At 48.5% G+C, this 18,832-nt stretch overlaps 1 protein-coding gene across 3 annotated transcripts; it reads right to left on the bottom strand.

Moving 5' to 3' along the window:
* Window positions 1-795: 795 nt before the first annotated feature.
* On the bottom strand, window positions 796-18,761 carry CDC25A (cell division cycle 25A). 3 transcript variants are annotated; one of them, XM_075144446.1, is made up of 16 exons: window positions 18,165-18,761; window positions 14,188-14,273; window positions 12,098-12,152; window positions 11,332-11,367; window positions 11,154-11,190; window positions 10,661-10,762; window positions 9,761-9,877; window positions 8,702-8,836; window positions 7,964-8,038; window positions 7,161-7,313; window positions 6,750-6,842; window positions 6,284-6,346; window positions 6,059-6,157; window positions 5,197-5,327; window positions 4,699-4,810; window positions 796-3,336 (listed from the first exon to the last, which is right to left on the bottom strand). In XM_075144446.1, exons 2-16 carry the CDS (start codon window positions 14,246-14,248, stop codon window positions 3,196-3,198), a joined length of 1,410 nt encoding a protein of 469 aa, XP_075000547.1. In that variant the 5' UTR covers window positions 14,249-14,273; window positions 18,165-18,761; the 3' UTR covers window positions 796-3,195. The 3 variants fall into 3 exon arrangements, with proteins under 3 accessions (XP_075000547.1, XP_075000546.1, XP_075000545.1); XM_075144445.1 differs by lacking the exon at window positions 18,165-18,761 and adding an exon at window positions 16,836-17,233 and having other exon boundaries at window positions 9,764-9,877; XM_075144444.1 differs by lacking the exon at window positions 18,165-18,761 and adding an exon at window positions 16,836-17,233.
* Between the last annotated feature and the right edge of the window lie 71 nt (window positions 18,762-18,832).

The raw sequence follows: 18,832 nt of genomic DNA on the forward strand, positions 1-18,832 counted from the left end.
AGGAGCTCGTGGTAGAAGCTGATGAAGCTGTAAGCTGCTTTCAACATGTTTTAAGGATGACAGATGGAGGCGAGGAAAAAAACCCCACCCAGTTCTCTGCTTTAGCCTCCAGTGGATTTGAAGTCACATTGCTGTATTTTAAGTGAAGCTTTTAATGCTGACCCCATTGTTGGCCACCTGCTCGTCGTCCCCACGCTTTCTGCTGAAGCTATTAACATCCTTAACAAAACAGCCCTCTCAGGTGCTCCACTGGGAAAGCATCCAGCACAAACAAGGAACTTCATCCAAAAGCGAGCTGCAATTCTCCGCAGCGTAGACGGTACGATGGAAATACACTGCTTTGAAATTCAGATGGCTGCAGCCCAGGTACTCCCAAGTCATGGGGGTGATTAAGGTCCCAAGTCCCCATCGGGCCGGACTGGGGCTGAACTGGGCTCTCCCAGCTCTGTCCACCCCTGCCAGGGTCCCGGGCCTCTGCACGAGGCTGCGAGCGGTTCTCACCCAGCCGCAGACACACAAATACCCTGCAGCCACACCAGAAAACCATCCTCCCTCCAACTGGTCCAATTCCTGGAGCTTACAGGAAAGCAGGGGGCTATTTTTCATCATTTAAAGTTATCCCGGAAGCAACGAGCAAAGAACGCAAGACAGGAAGAACAGCGATTGCCAACGTGGGTTTCTTTTCAAGCCGCGGTGTGTGATGCCGAGCAGCTCAGCAGCGCACCTTCTACTGCAAGACAGGCTGAGTTAGACAAACCGCTTGGATTTTAAGTACTTTATTCTCTTAGCCTGCAGTTGTCTATCACAGTTGCGGGCTGATACGGTACAGATCCTGTTTAGAAACATACATCTCGCAGCCTTCTCCTTCACCCCCCCAGGACTCCAAACAAACACAGCACGCACGCAGCCAGGTGGGGTATAAAGCAAGGGGTCGCATCTCCGTCTCTACTGGGTTTCAGGCATATCTAATCCCTCAAAGCGCACACTGCGGCTCACGTCCCCCGATACTGCCGGGCCACAGCGAGCCGCAACACCCACAGCACATTCAGTTTCCTGAATATCAGGAAGTTTGGGATAATGACCTGATTTAGGGGCATTCGCAGGAAGTGCAACTGTAAAGTCACGGATTGCTATAATGGTTTTGCTCCTCAGAAAAGAGCATGGCGACTCCGTCAACAGTCTCATCTGCTTTTTTTGAACGCGGCTGGCAAGTTAAACTTTCACATAGAGCGGGCTGTTTGTTTACAAAGTTGTACTGAGACGTCTTGCCTGGCAGTCGTATTGCCAAACTGATTATTTACCACTTAGGCTTGGCGCAATGGGTCTTGCGCCAAAAAGCAGTTTGGGTCGATCACGTTGCTGCCCGTGTCGCAGGCGGCCGGCCTTCCCCGCTGACTCACCGGCACGTGATCTCCTCCCACCGCGCGGCTCTCCCAGGCACCTCACCGGCTCCCTCCGGGAGCTCAAACCTTCCAGGTGAGATGTGGGAGATGTGGTAATCGCCATTTCTGATTTAGCATTTCATCATCTTCCCAGTCAAGGTATTCAGCTTTGAGGGAAGCCAGCAAAATCTGATTTATTTTTTTTTAAACGAGAAAGTTAGAGTTCAAAGTTTATCCTTTTGGTTCTCAAGAGGATTAACAGCAGGTTTTAAGAAATAGTTTAAAAAAAAAAAATCAAGTTAAAAATCCACATAAGGCACCTCCATTTCAGTATTTTTTTGACACAGATACAATGGCACACGAGAATAGCTCACACGGAGCAGGCCAAGCCGTGCGAAGCGTGGATTTCTGCTAAAGTGAGAGCAGAGAGCTTCCAGGACACGTGGCTGGTCCCAGGCTGCACGCCCGGTCTCAGGAGCACCAGTTTCACCAAGATGTTTCTGTGTGAGGAAGATGAGTGACAGCGATCACCACGGCATTGCTGCGGCAAGCAGCCAGCCTTACCCTGAAATCACTGCGCTACTGTAAGGTTCATTAGTTGGGTCTTACGTGACACCAAAAATTAGCAGCAAAGCAGTTTTAGGACTGGCACTGTTGTGCCACGGAACCACGCGTTCCGCTTTAGCTGGGCAATTTGTAGGGCTCGGCTATAGGGCACAACGCTGGCTGAGGAAGTTCCTTTCCTTCAAGGATTAACTGTATTTCCTGCCTGTCCTGGCAGAAGGCGCTTCTGCTACTGGAGAGGTGGCCGACGAGGCAGCAGAGGCAGTTCCAGAACAGCCTCCCAGGATCATCGGCTGATTCCTCACAGCCGGGCTCTTTCCTGGACACGCTTCGTGACAACAATAGGCAGCCTCGGAGGGAGCAGCGACAGTAAATTGCTGCTGTTGAGGATCCTGGTAACGGCTTTGCCGCCTGCTACTTCTGGGATCACCCGAGACAGCCTATTTCTGAATTCCTTCAGTTCCCAGAAGCTCTCCCTACTTTGAAACACCAACTGCTCTAGAACTAAAGCAGCTGCTAAATTCAAATTACTATGAAATAAAGCAATCTAGATTAAGTAAATGAGGTGAACGTGATATCTACGTACAATAAGCAATTTTCCCTTAGACTTTCTTCAAGAGGCTTCCCATACCGAGACACAGGAGCTCAGCAAGGGGGGACCTCTGGCTGTAATGAACCGTTTCCCATTTTACTTCACAGGACGCATTATGCTACCAAAACACAGAATCGAAGCTGCAGCTGAGAAAAAGAATTAACCCCCCCTACCCTTCAACAGCAAGCTGCCCTTCAGCAGAAACAAGGTTTCAGTACAATCCAGATGATTCAACTGCAGCGGTATTAGCTTCATTTGACTGTATTTAAATAAAATAAAGCATTTAAAAAAAATAACAGGCACTAAAATACCCTCACTCCTTACACTGCGTGCAGCCGAGCCCCATGTAGATGGGACACGACAGCCTCTCCGCACCCCTCCCAGGGCAGACTGTTGGGCGGTTTGTGGATGTCAGAACACGAGAAGCCATTTCCACGAAGCAGCGTAACAAGAGTGTTCAGAAGAGTCAGCTCCCAGCCAGCACCCAGGTTGCTCGGCTCAAGCCTGCGGCCGCAAGTTCCACAGTGTTCCCAGTAAGACAACAGACGAGGAGAGCACTGGTACCTGACGACCCCAAGCAAGGCACAGGCACGTCTCCCTCCCGCTGCAGCCTCCCCCCTCCCACGACGGGCAGTCTTTGCTCATTCAGTTCAGCCCCTAGAGTTTCTTCAGGCGACTGTACAGTTCCCTTTTGCTCTTCTCACCAGCCCAGGTTCGGCTTTTGGTGCGAAACCTTTTCAAGTCTTCTTTAAAGTCCTCGTGGTGCATGGGGCGATAGCTCTGGGGCTCGCAGAAACTCTGGGGAAAGAGAAGCTGGTTTCACTTCAGTGTGCCACAGGAGCCATGACCTCTTTCAGGCTCTCCGACAGAGCCTGGTAGCAACCATCTGAACAACTACCACCAGAATAACAGAACTAGAGCCCCCACCCTGAGCAGGAGTTTCATACCAGACGCTCACGAACAAAGCCAAGTGATATTCAGATTACAGCTACTTCAGAAGCGACAGCTGTTAAACGAAGGGCTTTCAGCCCTGTACAGAGCTCTCGCCCCAAATTTTCTGCCAGACGTCAATACACAAAATCAGTCTACCTGGTACACACTCTGCAATAGCGCAGATTTGAAGAACGCTTGTCTCTCGGACGGGCCAGCCCCTGGCTCACAGGCCAGACCCAGCATTAAAGACCCATCGGCTGTTCCATGCTGCCACCTTGAGGCCCTCGGTCCTCCCACCTCGGGAGAGGATACCCACCGGGCCTGAAACAAAACCCAGAGGTCCACCGCCACAGGGGAGCCAGCGGATGGCAGGGAGAGCCAAAAAATCGGCACTCGCTGCCATGAACACTGGCATGCCCCCAAGGCGGCCCAAACGCTGGGGGACCCAGCATCCCACTGGGAAACAGCACACAGCCCCGCCCAGCTGGCCACAGAAAGGCCAAATATCTCACATCTCGCTGAAAAATGCACCAAGTCGCAGAGCAGGAAGGTAATCCAAGAGATATTCTAAGGTGCAGGGGCCTGAGAGGGACTAAAGTGCCAGTCAGGCACCAGTCTCGTTTGCGTCAGAAGGGCAGGGAGAACTCGCTGGAGGAAGAGAGTACAGCTGCCGCAACGCTGAAGCGGCAGAAGGCAAGCGATACGAGAAACAACGCTGGGAAGAGAACTGCTGGGCATTTTTTAGTTTCCTTTTCTGAACTAGAGACTGAAAACTCAAAGTTCGAGTTTTTCAACATTACTATTTTAATTTAGTATGAGACTCCAGGCTTCCATTCCATTTCCGCATGGAGAAATGCTATACGGCAATTACTGTCTTCTCTCCTAGTCCTTACAGGCTGAGCAGTCTTAAATTCCTTCTCCAAATGACATTTTGAACTCCTACTTGTTATAAAAGGGCAGAAACCAGTTTTATATTTTACTCGTGAGACCTTTCAGCTATGGCAGCAAGACAGCTCTGAAGTGTGGAAGAGCCGAGCCTCACGGCCAGATGTTAACTGCCCTCGGTACAGGAGAGCACCGGGAAACGGAGCAGGAAAACCCACCCCAGCAAAAACCACCCTACTCCAAATAGAAGTCTGATCGACTATGAATACATGGGTATTTCTTTATCTATCGTTTCTTCTCTTCTGAGTGTGAAAGAGATGAATTTAAGAGAACGTTACTTACCCGGCATCTTAAGAAGAAGTCCTTGTAACCCCCCTTCAGGACATAGAGTTCCGGGTAATGGAGGTTGGGGTATTCATTACCCAGCCTGTCCCGCTCTCTCACAAACCGGCACCTGTAGCAGGAAAAAATCCTCTGTTAAATCTTGCATTCGACAAATAACACAAGAAAACAGCGCTCGCCCAAAACTTCCCATTCCTTGGAGCACAGAAGCAAGCCACGGCCTATCAGAACATGCTGACAAGCCACACTGGCTGCAAAGCTGGGGCTAACTGGTTTTCCCTTTCCGTCTCTAAGCACTCCAGCGCACCAGCCCAACTTCAACACGGCCATTCGCATCATGGGTTGTGTCACATCCCCGCCAGAGGTGACAACCAACATCTACTCGTGACAATCTGCCTATCAAGCAGCACGCCAGCTCAGTAACCGTGCACCCCGAAAGCTTTGCTCTCCACTAGCACAGCAGTAAGTTCTTATCTAGGGGTATGTGGGATAACTCACATTCGAGGACCCCGCTCTGAAGAAAACTCGCAGTGGAACACTATTATCACTCGTTTGTTCTCCGCTGGCTGGATTGGCTTCTTAAGCAGGTAGTCTTCCACATCCTCTTCCATATGTAGGTTTACAGCACCCTGCAAAGGCAGAGTCATGCCCGAGCACACACAGTGAGTGGAGGAGAACACTAACAAACCTATCCCACTTCCTTGCAAGCTGTCTCCTCATCTTAGTTTCCTACAGGAGCTCTGGCAACCCTCTCTGGCCGTTGGGAACACGCCTTCAAACCCAAGCAGAAGTTACGGATAGTCTAACGCTGACTGTGGGTGACCTGGACCTGTTTCAGGTGGCCCTCTCAACAGCTGTAGGTTGTGGCTCGTTGGATTTCCCTTCCCATCTCATTGTGTTTGGAAGGGCCAGCCAGCTTGCTCGAGCAGCAAACTTCAAGGTCAAGTATGTTTTGCACGACCATTTGTTCTTCGAAGTCTGTGGTTTGAATGAAGTTTAATATTCTAATTTCGGCTTCCCTAGATATCAGGATGCTGGACACCGAGTCTCTTACATCCTCCTCTGGAACCGTCTCCCTGCTTGCCACACACGCCACCTCCTCTGCTTAAGGAAAGCAGAGCCTTCCCTCCTTTGAGGGAAAAGTAACTTTATGAACAAGTGTGAGCTCAGTGTCCCAAGATCCACGCAGTGCGTAGGTGTGACGGGATCCCACGCCCCAGCGGGGCACGTGGGCACCTCAGCTATAACATACCCACACGGCCTCGGATACTCGCTAGAGAAGAGCGGCCACACATGGTGCCAAGTGACCCCAGTTTGCAACTTCAGAGAACTCCACGTTGCTCTTACGGGGTCAACATACCTTGATGTGTCCTCCTTCGTACTCATACGGGTATCTACAATCAATTATCACGCATTCCTTGATGAAGCTTGCGAACTTCCCAGTCAGCACAGACACAATCTAAAAAAAAAGAAAAAACACACAAAACCAAAAAACCCCACAGAATTCAGTTGTTTCAAGATGTTTTTGTGTTGCTTCCCGTCCCCCCCAGTAAAGAATTTTTCTTACTGTCCCCAGAGCACATACCATTTCTGAGTCGATGTATTTTAAATCTTGATGTTTCCCATCGACAGTGTGGAATAAATAACCCTGTAAGACAGACAGCATTTAATTGAGAAAATGCCAAATGTGAGCCACGTAGGCGATAGCACAGCGTCCAGCAGTTATTTTTGTAACACAGATACGTTGTTGACAAGAATCTCTTCAGCAAAGCTCAAGACTTAAAACTAAGAATTCTAAAATTCAGGGACAGAATTTTATTTTTGGCTCCTATACTGAAGGGATTTTGTAGGTCTTTTTGAATAATCACAAATGAATCGCTTTGTGTCTAACTTATGACAACGCCCTTCCCACCGACAGCCTCTCCTAGCAATTTGAAGATGTACTGTTGAAGAAGGGAAGTGCTTTACCCGGGCTGGTTTGAGACATCTCTACAAAGAGAGGCCATTAAAACACTTGATTTAACACTTGACCATTAAACCACTTGAATTACCTTTGAGAAGTCACCAATAAGGTCTCTCTGGTCACTGTCCAAAATGCTTTCGATCTCCGCTGTGGAGGATTGTGTCTTTACCATTTTCAAACTCTAGAGGAACACAGGTTAGAGATCAATGCCAAGCACTGACAGCAGAGATCCTTTTCCCATAACATAACAGAAAACTCAGAGTTTACTCTGAAGCCCGGCACTACAACTCCCCAGATTAAGGCAAAACTCAGGCTCAGGAGTATGCAATTACTGCACCAGCTCCCCCAAATCTCCTGCACTATGCAGAGAGAACGCAGTTTTGCTAGGTCAGCAGTTCACCTGAAAAAGCTCTCTCATTAGCCTTCATAAACCAGACACCTATATTAGATCCTCTCCTAACCAATTCTTTGTCACACCATCAGATGCCAAACCACCAACCGTCGAATCCTCAGAAGGTGTTCCAGGCAGGCTTTTCCTCTTCTTGCTTTTCCCTGGAGAATTCTCTTCCTGGGACCTCTCCATCCTTTTCTGGGTGGTTCTTCCTACACCACTAGGCAGAGATGAAGAGCCAAACAGCCGGCATCGTTTGGCCTGCGAGGAAGGTGAAAAGTTAAGAGTTGTCTAGCAAAGATTTAGATTAGAAACTAAGCAAGCCTACTTCAGACTACTACAAATTTTGCGTTACAGAAGACACAGCAACAGCAGGATGTTCGCAGGGTCATCTAAATTCGAGACCTACATTTCCAGTAACACTTCTTTCTTGCTGTGTGGACTGGGTGAGCACCATAAGCAATACGACGTGCTAGCAGAGTGCTTTATACCAATTAGCAGACAATCTATCAGCAGATTAAGGAGCTTTTTGCTGGAGCCTAAACTCCCTTCGCAGTCTATTATCAGAAGATCGGGCTACAGGCATTTCAGGTAACTCTGTGCAAAATGTATTGGAGATGTGTCAACGAGTATCTGATAAGGGAAGTTAAAATCATCTTGCATTTATGAAGTGTTTTTGTAAAAAGAAAGTTAATGCTTATATAGGCACACAACGTGCATTGTTCCATACTGACAGTCTTCCAGGTAAACAGGCTTTAGCGATAACAGAATACTGACGGGGGTTTATGCCGTACCTTGTTTTGTTGTTAGGGATACAGGATCAGAGAGAGTGATCACTTGTCCCAGTAGGGAAAACAGCTGCCAGAACAAGTCCCCGTCTCTGTTCTGTTGTGCTCTGCCAGAACACTCACCCGATTGTCCGTTTTCCTCATGACTAGTGGTGCGGTCCAGAGGCTCGCCACATCAGATGGCATCTCCTCATCGTTCTGAGAAAAAAAGAAAGTTCATTCTCATCTATTTCACCGTGGGCAGAGACTGTAAATATCTACAGCTTCTGCGCAGCTCAGGCAAACGTTCCAGCTGAATTCAGCTGTCAGAGCGGTTTTAGGAATTTCACTCAATTACCAGTCCAATACTCAATGAAATAATGGAACCCAGTTGAGACATGTTGGAGAAGGTAAGTTACCTCAATTCATCGATCGATTAACAATGATGTTCCTCCAAAGCTTTAAGCATTTCAAATTCAGTTAGAAACAGTCTTCTATTTAAATGGCTCGAAAGCAAATATTACCTCTAGCTCTTTCTGCAAGTTTCTAAAGAAAAATGCCAACTATTCAAATAATTCTCTCTAGTAATGCAATTCCCATCTGCCAATAGGAACAGCAGCAATTCTTAAACTAACTGCTGTTCACACCCCAAGTAAATCCCACTGTCTGCACTAGGAAAGAGCACATATAAGATAGAGACACTGAAATGTGAGAGTTGAAAAAGATGATAACTCGTCTTCTAGGATTCCTAGTAGCTAGCTTTTAGCAGTGACACTGACTTCTGCTAGAACATACATGCACCTCGGACAGATATTGTTGGCAGACTATTAACATTAGACAGAGCTGATTTTGAAACGTCTATCGTATTTCCTTTGTGCATACCTTCAAATCTTGCTCATCTAGCAGCTCTAGGAATCCATCGTCATCTTCACTTTCAGAGGAAGTCAGAGAAGACTGCTGCAGGAAAGCTGGCCTGTAGTTTTCCTGTTCACCCGTGGGTATTTCGCCAGTGGGAAACTGAGACAAGACCGTTAGTTTTAATAACATTCCTTCTCTTTACTGCAGGATGCTGTAACCACAGAGGTGACTCCATGCCTCTCACTGCACTACAGAAAACACGGTGGTTATTCCACCACCTTGAATACACTGACTTGAGCAAACCCCAAACTGAGTTCCAATATTTTTATTTGATCCTTACGACAGCAGAGTGCTTCATTAGCCTCGCTAAGCAATAACCCTCTTTTCTGGAAGAAGCTATCCAGCGAAGGTGCAAAGGAGAGAAATGGGTGGTGTCAATAGGAACAAGAATTAATATAAACTCTGCAGTTGATAAGCGCAAGATCAAGAGTACTAAGCAGGACGAAGGACTGCCAGATTCGAGGAGTGGAGACAAGACTTAGTCCCCCCCAGCTCTGTTTCTGTGCAAGGACCCATCATGTTCTTCCAGTTGCTTTTTCTAAGCCATAGAATATGAATAAGGTAATATTTTCTTCCTGCATGTTGTATCTGGACATAAGATTCAGTTGCATCTACACAGTTGGCTTCATTGTTCCAAATGCATCTGCCTCAATATAAATATCTACTTGATTGATAGTAGATTGATTGTTGCTGGTAGATTCATATTGATTGAAAACAATTTCAAACTAGCTTCCTCTTATTCCACATCGATGTCCACGCTCCCTTGACTTACTGCAGCATAACCTCAGCTCTGTATCGACTAATCTTTCACAGACTACAGAACAATCCATGTTTCAAACTTCTGACCATCCCATGAGGAGAGTTTTCCTATCTGGCAGATAGATAAGTTTTTCTATTTCGCACAAGAATAGTGGTGATTAACAGCATTGTCTTAGAATCTTGATGCAATTTTTCTCCCTCCCAGACAGTAGGTATGCAGAGGATTAGGTGAGGATTAGTTGCAAAGAACACTGTATTACTTACTACCTGCGCTGGAGATGAATTCTGCCTTGGTCCAGGAACACCTTTTCCATCACGGGAGTGGACGTGCGCAGAACTACGAGAAGCTGGTTTGGTTGGCTTCTTAAACTGGAACGATTCCTGAAGTAAAAAGGAGCAAAATTACAAACTGTGTAAATTGCATTTTATCTTTTTAGGTTTTTTAAAACTACCTGACGTTTTGGATTCAAGTACCCTACTGCCAACAGGAATAGTCTGAAGGCGAATGTTTTCAAATGAAAGATGTTACAATAGTGATTCATTTAACATAATCAAGCTTTTATCCTCTTGATATCACCTACGGGCTTAAGGCTTTTCTATTTCTTTTGTCAGTCAACTTCTCTGCAAAAGCAATCATTTTTAAAGGCAGCTGAGGCTGTCTCCTGGCACCCGCTCTTCTGTAGAGACCTGTCGGAGTCCTACCGATGGGATTTCCAGCAGCAAGGCCTTTCAGAACAAGTAGGGAGAAGGACATTTGTGCTGTGAGGAACCAGGGCTCCCCACGCCAGCAGCGGAAAGAGATGATCTATCTAAAGAGCTTTCTGGAGGCACCCCCATAGCTATCTAAAGCTAGCACTACGAATACATTTTCCCTTGCCACAGCCTAAAAGGAGCCAGGTTCAGTAGCATGAAGGTAGAGCTGCACAAAGTCTTCCAAATTTTTGTAAACCTATAATCAGCTTGCGGTTGCTATAATCAGCGCTGTCACCTTTCACTGCAAGTTTCCCCAAGATAAACGATGCAAAACTTTGTTATGTCCGAGCCTGGCAGAGAGTAAAAGAAGCCTTTTCCACCACGTCCACTGCTGAAGGGGTGTGCTAATTCAGCTTCCTTCGTACCGCCTCTTACACCGTATCATCGCAGGCAACAGAAAGCAACACTTACATTCTCCTTATTTTCATCTTGTTCCAATAGTTGAAAAGCATCACTATCCAAAGAATCGGAATGGTTTCTCTTCAGAGCAGGACTGGATCCCAGAAGGCTTTGCTACAACGTTCACACAGAAGTGCCAGTTCAGTATCGTGCAATAGTCTTTGCACAACTACATTTTAGGCAAAAGAGGGTTTAATAAAGACTGTAAGGTCTCTGACTACAAATTTGTGCAAACTATGTGGAGGAGTCTTTTATGCTGACATCTCGGTACAGGTACCAAAATGCTTCAATTGCATTAGTGACAAAGCCACATCACCAAAATTTCATGCCAACTTGAATGAGATTTTGAGTTTACAACCTGTAATTTTGACAGTCTTCATTAAGTACCACAGCAGCTGTTCTTGAAGAACAGAAAATTAGGAAGTTATGGAACGTATCCAACTAAAAACACTTAACACGCTAAGTCCTTTAACATTTATACAAGACCAATACCACCCTCACTTACTGGCAGTGAATGTATTCTTCTGAAAGGCATTCGAATGCTACAATGAAAAAGAACCAAGATTTATTTCAACATTTTGTTTTAAAAGACAGTAACATGAGTAGAACATTTTTTCCCCCCAATAAAACTCCATAAGCTACAACAGTCACTGACAAAGAATTTAAAATAGAAGTATACTTACTTCAGTCTGCTGGATTCAAGAATTGCTTTCTCAAACCTAAAAGCAAGTGAGATGCCCCACAGTTAGCACCGAAGGATAGTACACTAAAAATCAACCTTGTATTTAAGTCATGGAGTGTTACGCTAAGCAGAAGCCAACATGCTTCTTGATGACACTTCGTCCTTCTCAAAAGCTATTTATAGCAAGCTTATCCCATCCTAGTCTTTGAAACACTAGCTAGACACCTTTCCCCAAATTCTTTTCAGCACTGTTTAGACAAGAAGCTAGGTTAAAGGAAGAAGAGCTCAGTAAATCAGACACCAAGGGCATCTGTCCCCCATACCTGGGGACAGAAGATTAGCAAAAGAAAAATAATCTAATTGAGAGTGGCAAATTCAAAGCTAAGAGCAACTGCTTGATATCAGTTAAGGCATATACAAGCATAAATTGTAATTTAAGTGTTGAGTGAAAACTGCAACTTACACGCAATTTGGTGCGGCCTCAGACTCCTGGAAAGGTGCCAATGTCATGCTCAAACAGTCTGGTTGGTACAACACATTAACTCAGACCCAAGACTTGTTAAGTACTCCGGGACACAGACAAGACAGAAAGCCTGGCATCTCGAGCTGCAGAGCACTGCAGCACGCACTTCTAGAAGTTTTAGAGAGAAGAGCCCACTGCACACGTGCCAGCAAAGGAAAAGCCACGTCAAGCCTCTCATTAGCCTACGTTTGTTAATGGTGCAACGTGAAATGCCAGAAGTCAGGCGTAGCATAGGGTTACATACGTTTCCTCCATGATATCGTTTGAGGTTGCAGGACCAGGCGAATCCAAAGCACAACCTGCAGAGGAGAGACAGTGTTTTCTACTGAGTAGTATCTACAAAACACCAAGTATTGGACACTGCTACAGATTGCCTCAGAAAGACCCTGAGCTCAGACAGGAAACTCACGTAGAAAGCCCAGTCCGCAGCCTCACCTCAGTGTAGAAGTAAGCAGCAGATACAGATACTCCACACTGCTGGTTTTTTACCATCCATAATCAGGTGTTAGTGCTCGGGGGAAAATAGGAGTAATTAAAAAAAAGCAGCCCTAGCCCTGCCTAGAATACAGAACACAGTGCTACCACATAACATGGAATGCTCTTGGCTTATTCTCTCACACAGACAACTTAATGAACAACTTAGTCCTTTAGGATTTTTTAAACCACATTTTTAGTTACACCTCTTTATAGGAAGAGATTCTGGGCTCATTCCAAAAAAGTAGTCAAAAGGCCCTTCGTAATGCATGTGAGGGCACTGGAAACAACAACAAGCACTCCATAGGCACAAACCAAGCGAAACATTGCAGCTACATAGCATTTAAGCGCAGTCACGTATGAAGCCTACTTAAACACAGATCCCCAAGGAGCTTTTGTATTATGGTGGTATTCACAAGCCCTAGTGACAGGCCAACCGCTTACCAGAATATGCTCTATACCGTCATGACAAGACTTGTTGCTACTTCAGTGACTGTGATCTAAACAAACAACTACAAAGAATTAATTTGACTAACATGACAGGTAGTGGTCTCAGCACAGCAGAAACCTTAATCATGAGTGTTTTGTAAGCACTTAAGACCTGCTTTGGAGACAGGAAAAAAAAGAAAAGACAAGAAGAAAGTGGAGATTCAGCAAGCTTGGTTATTCTATCCCACTCTGGGGTTTGCGAGCTATACTTGTGTTTTAGTGGTTCATGAAGTTCCTTTGAAGGCTGAAAGTACCATGCACAGTCAGACTCGTGCATAAATTCAGGTGGAGACACTGATTTCCATCACTGGGTTGGACCTATGAAGTACCAGAAGCTTGCCTGATTCTACAAGTTATGGGGTAATAGCTTATTTCATTTTCACTGATAAAACATCTCATCTGGGGGAAAAAAAAAAACCAACCCAAAACTTCTAGGCAAGTATCAGTACTAAAATGCAGCTCCCCAGGTTTCAGATAAACAATCAACTCGTGTTAACAAAAAGCCACAAAAAAAACCCCAAGCCACGTGACAAACCCTGCTCAACAGCCTTGATCGAGTATGCAGAGCAGGTTAGCACAGTTCGGGTTTAAAGAGAGAAACCACACGGTGACAACTTGCTTTCATCAAAGTTATCACCCTCCAAAGGGCAGAAACTCAAATCGGTCCCATTCAGAGCTGAATGCAGATATGCAGCGGACCCTAACAATGAGGAATGAAACACTATCTCCCCGTTCTGCAGACCACAGCCCCAACACGCAACTATAAACACTCACAAGCCAATATCTGCAAGACACCCCAGCCTAGAGAATGGTGGGAATCCAATTCACCGATGAAGGCTATCTTGGGCTATCTTTAGCAGCCTTCATCTTCAGCCGTCTCTGCTGCAAGGAGGGCTGATACACTCACGATAAGGTGTTGACCTACTACCCTGTACAGAGCAGAACATCAAGGCAATCTGAAAATGGTAGCGATAAACATCATGCTGGAGTACAAAGCATGACAGGTCAACAGCCACGTCTTAACAGCCATCCTAGGAAAAAAGGAAAAAGCCATCTCTGTCACAGTCCCCCTGTGGGGGCAGAACCGGTTTTTCCTCCATGCTAGCTCTGCTGCTAACATACTCCAGGACAATTAAAAAACCAAAACCAACCCACAACCCAACCCATGAGCTGCAGAAGCTGCTGAGTGATGGAGATACGTGCCTGCCTCCCTCCTTTCCAGAGCCTAAGAATGAGCAGTGGCTGTAGGGATTGCAGGCAGGCAGCATTAGGTCTCTATCCAAACCCTGGAAGCTGCTTGCAGTGGAAGCCATGTAAAGATACGGTGCTTTTCATTCCTCACTCATTATTTCTTTATTGAGAAAGCCGTACCTGAGTCTGTTGATTCCGATGACACTGTTCTTTGTAAACCATTAGTATTCTTGTTTCCCATATCTTGCTCAGCGTTTTCATGCTGACTGTAAAGGAAGTTAGGCATTTGTTTTAAATGCTCATCGAAGCGAGAAATACAATATAGGAGTGCCTGAACAGATATAGAGCGCAGGTAATCATAACCTGAAACCTTTATCATCGGCCAAGTGAAAGGCTTCCAGCTTGGCAATCCTGCAGACTGCAGTCTCTTGTGCTCTGTGCGCTGTCGAGTACACGGACAATGCCACCACCAGACCACCACGCTTACAAATATCCTCAGATCTAACACCTACAGGGACTTCAGCTTCAGTTTTGGGGGTTTTTTTAAACCTGCACACGCGGTGCTGATAATATTAGAAGTTAGGCTTCCAAAACAGAGACAGGGAGAGTATCAAGACAATCATTCTCCCGAAAGCCTTTCTGGTCACCTTGCAACAAACTACCAAGCTTTTCTCCATGACACACTAACTGTGAGGGGTTTTTTGAAACGGTGTTTTAGAGCCTGTCCTGAGCTTGTGCCTTCACAAAGGAAGGTTCTAATACAACAGAGTGACAGACCTTGCAATAAAACTTTAGGACTAAAAACACTTTAAATGTGCAGCAGGATATCGGTGCCTGGAACCACATTAGCACCTCCCAAACCCCATTATCCTTCTCGGGACTGTAACCCTCTCTTTGGCAGCCACTCATTTAATTATTGTTTTGCATAGAAAAGTTACCAAACTTCTAACTCAAACTCATTTTTATAAGTAGTTAGCTGTCAAATTTTGTCTTATCAGCTAAGCAAGTTCTTCCCTGCTCACATAACCACCAGACCAGTCTAAATCATTCTGTAGGTGAAGGGGCTCGAGGCATCCAGAGCCTGAGCAACACCAGCCCCCGAGCTGACGCGTGTGCAAGCACAAACACCGCCCTGCGAGCGGGCAGGGAACCTCGAAGCAAGCTCTCCTGCCCGCCTGCTGAGCCACATCACACACACACTCGTTTCATACGTGGGCAGGGGTGACGGCAGCTTCAATACAGAAGAGATATGCCTATCATATGTAGCCTTACTCTATATTGCCTTATTATACCTTCTTATATTTCCCTTATATAATAAGGAAAAGCTACTTGAGTGTGGCTCCTCCATCACATGGGTTAATTAAAAAAATGCACCAGGGCACAAGCTGGGGCTACAAACTCAGAGGACAGAATAATGAACACGGAGGGGTTTACAGGAATCTGTAAACAGGGGAATTCCAGGAATCTGAAGGAGGGAAGGATCATAAAAAAAGCAGGTGATTACAGAAGTGAGAATAATATAAAAACAGCAGAACAAAGGACAAATATCAGGAGGGCCATCAGGACCAGAGAGTAGGCCAGGGCAAAACAGGAGCCATACAAGAGACAAGCTGCAGAGGTTACTGTAGAAATAACAAGATGAAGGAGTTAGAGACTGGTAAGAGCAAAATTGGATTGAGCAACTGCATGGTTATGGGGAGAGAGGAGCGGCAGAGGCCAAAGACTGCAGCATTTTCCATATGTGAAACAGCAAAGAGAGGAGGGGTGCGCAGGAACCGGGTCAGGGTGCGCACGGGGAGCAAGGAGCTGAGACGATGCAGCTAACGTGGCATGGAAGGCAGGAAGGACACACACAAAGGTACCAGCATTAATTTGTGGGAGAGGGGAAAGCACCCAGTCCTGGGGCCAGGCACAGGGAAGGGCTCAGGGGCGAGGTGGATGCCCAGAGCAGAACCAGGGGAAGGTGGTGGCACACGGTGGGACACCGCAGGGGGAAGATGGCCCACAGCGCAGGGGAGCACATGTGGGCAGGGGAGCAGGGGCTCCCGCGGGCCAGAGCGGGGCGGGGGGTGGCCCAGTCTTGGGGCTCCCTAGGGAGAAAGGGGATATTTGGTGGGTGGAGGGGCAGAGGAGAGGGGGACTCTGGGCAGCAGGAGGGGGAGGAGAGCTCTGCAGTGGGGGAGGTATCAGGAAAGGGGGGGGGGGGTTAAGGGAGTCGTGGAGGCCTCAGCTTTGCGGGGGGGGGGGTATAGGAAGAACTTCTCGAGACCTCGTTTTGGGGGGGGCGAGGAGAAACAGCTCCTCGAGGCCTGGCTTTTTGGGGGGAGGGTTAGGAGAAGAGGTCCTTGAGGCCTCAGGTTTTTGGGGGAGGGGTGTTTGGAAGGAGAGAATGCGGGATGAGGTCCTCAAGGCCTCACTTCTGGGAGGAGAAGGAGATGAGAAGCTCCTCAAGCCTCGATTCGGGGGGTGGGGAGGGAGAAGAGATCCGCGAGGCCTCACTTTTTGGGGGGGGAGGGGGTGAGGGTAGATGAGGTCCTCGAGGCCTTGCTTCTGGAAGGCGGGGGGCAGGGAAGGAGAAGAGCTCTCCCAGGCCTCGCTTGGGGGCCCGGGCGGGGGGAGAAGAGGCCCTCGAGGCCTCGCATGGGGCGGGGGGGAGCTCCCTTAGGCCTCGCTTCGGGTCCGGGAGGGAAGAAGGGGGGGAACAGGCCCTCGAGGCCTCGCTTTTGGGTTTTTTTTGGGGGAGGGGGCCCATAGTAGAGGCCCTCAGTCGGGGGTGGGGGGTTCCCCGGGGGCAGCGCTCAGCAGAAGGGGCCCCCGCTTTGACTGACCCGCGTCCCAGCTGCTCCATGGTGAGGCGGAGGTCGGAGACCGGCGAGAGGTCGGCGGGAAAGAGAGACTTGACCACGGCGGGTGAAGCGGGAGAGGGCGGGGAGAGAAGCAGAAGGCGGCGGCGGTAGGAACCGCCCGGTGCGGGATCCATGGAGCCGAGCCGAGCTGAACCCTCCCGTCCTCCTGTCAGCGCGGCCCGCACCGCTTTGACCCCAGCCGCTACCCGTCGCCCGCTCCGAAGCTGGCGCCAAAGTTCCCCTCCACCAATCAAAACCCTCCCCTGCGCGACGTTTGAAAGGGGCGGGTGTTTTTTCTCAAATCTCCCCGCCCACCGCTCTCGTTCTGACCAGTAAGAACGGCGGCGGGCGCCTCACTCCCCGCCTCCAACTGTTGCTTGACGTCGCTCCTGCCCAATGAAAAAGCCAGCCAATAGGGTGCCTCAAGTAGCGGGAATGAGTGCCAATGGGGGACTACATTTCCCAGCATGCAACGCCGAGGAGGGCAACGCGTTTGACGCGTTGCCCTCCTCGGCGTTGCATGCTGGGAAATGTAGTCCCCGCTTCACTGAGGCGCCTGCTTTGCGGCCACATCTCCGGCTGCCTCCACCCCCCGGGCCTGAGGGGAAGCGGGTAAAACTGGTAAAGATGAGGGGAAAAAGGGCACAAACTCAGCAGGTAACTGGACCTCGGTGAGCCGAGGAACCCTTCCCACGTCATTTTTCCTCAAATAAGATCTTTGTCAGAACAATAAAGGAGCGGCATCACCGGCAGCTTTTGTGAGGCGTTCGGTGAGCGACAGCGTGCAAATAAGGCAGCGTGCGTCCCTGCAGCACTGAGACAGGGGTCGTGGAGCGATGGCACTTGCGAAATTGGAGCGGGAGAAGAGAGGCTTGAATGCGTCGCATGCTCGTGTCAGCATGCGGGGTGGTGCAGAAAGCAGGCGCAACAGGGCTGCTGCAAATAACCGCTGCAGACCCCGCTCATCTCCTCTACCTGCAAGAGACCGTGATATTTACCCAGGCGCTGCTATTTGCCTTAAAAATGGACACATGCCCAGCTTTTCAGAGGACCCGTTGCCCCAGCTTGCCTCTTCCCTGCCCTATCCGCTGCCTACGGTCATGGAGCAGGACAAGAGGCAGCGATGGTTGTGCTGTGGAAAGGAGGGGACCCCTTGCATGGGTCGTCCCTCAGGCCTGCCCGGTTATGGACACTGCAGGCGAAGAGCTCCAAAACACATGGTCCCATTTTACAGGTGGAGAAACAGGGTGATGCAGTGAGATGCTCAGGACACACAGCACGGCTCCAGCAGGTTGTGCATCTTCTCCTCACCTAAGGGTTTGCAGATCTCTGCTGTCGAGTGAGTCCCTGGCAGATGGGCTCTGCCGGATCTTCCTGAGGTGGTTTCAGAGGCCGCTGTCACCGGCTGCAGGCCTGATCACATTAGGTGCAGTGTTCTTAGCCTGATGCAGAGACGCAAAAGCCTTGTCAGGGGATCCCACACCTTCAGGACATGACCCGTGTCCCTCTGCCTGGGCCCTGCCACCCACCAGATTCACACAATGCTCCTGGTTCCTGGATTAGACAACATGGCATTTGCTCCCTCTCTGACCACCCAGGATCTCATAGATCCCCATCACACCCCCGTCGCTGCCACTCTTCCAGCCTGGAGAGGCTCGGGCTGTGCCCTCACTCCAGCTCTCCAGTCAGCCTTGTCCCCTCCCTGAACATTTTCCTTTCAAGCATCAGTTTTTAGAGTTTTACATGAGCAGTCACCACCACCATCAGCAGCTCCGTGGCTCCACCCCGAGTTCCCAGGTGTGGGGTGGCTGCATCCCCGTGCTGCCTACAACACAGCACACCACACCAAGCTAAAGCAAGCCATGCAGCGCTGCCAAAGACCAGCATGGGCAATCAGAGCATCTTCCCTGCCTCTCTCCTGCTTATTTGTCTGTGTCCTCAGTGCCCGCAGGAGCAGGTGGGACACCGTCACTGTGAGA

The sequence above is a fragment of the Calonectris borealis genome, chromosome 2 (assembly GCF_964195595.1).
Source record: "Calonectris borealis chromosome 2, bCalBor7.hap1.2, whole genome shotgun sequence".
NCBI classification, from domain to species: Eukaryota; Metazoa; Chordata; class Aves; order Procellariiformes; family Procellariidae; genus Calonectris; species Calonectris borealis.

Coding starts and splice junctions, on each gene's coding strand:
- CDC25A (XM_075144444.1), bottom strand. CDS start 16,987: ATGGATCCCGCACCGGGCGGTTCCTACCGCCGCCGCCTTCTGCTTCTC. Junction 9,878..10,660: donor AAGATGAAAATAAGGAGAAT/GTAAGTGTTGCT, acceptor TTTTTACTTCAG/GAATCGTTCCAGTTTAAGAA. Junction 4,811..5,196: donor TCAGAGCGGGGTCCTCGAAT/GTGAGTTATCCC, acceptor TTCCTGCTACAG/GTGCCGGTTTGTGAGAGAGC.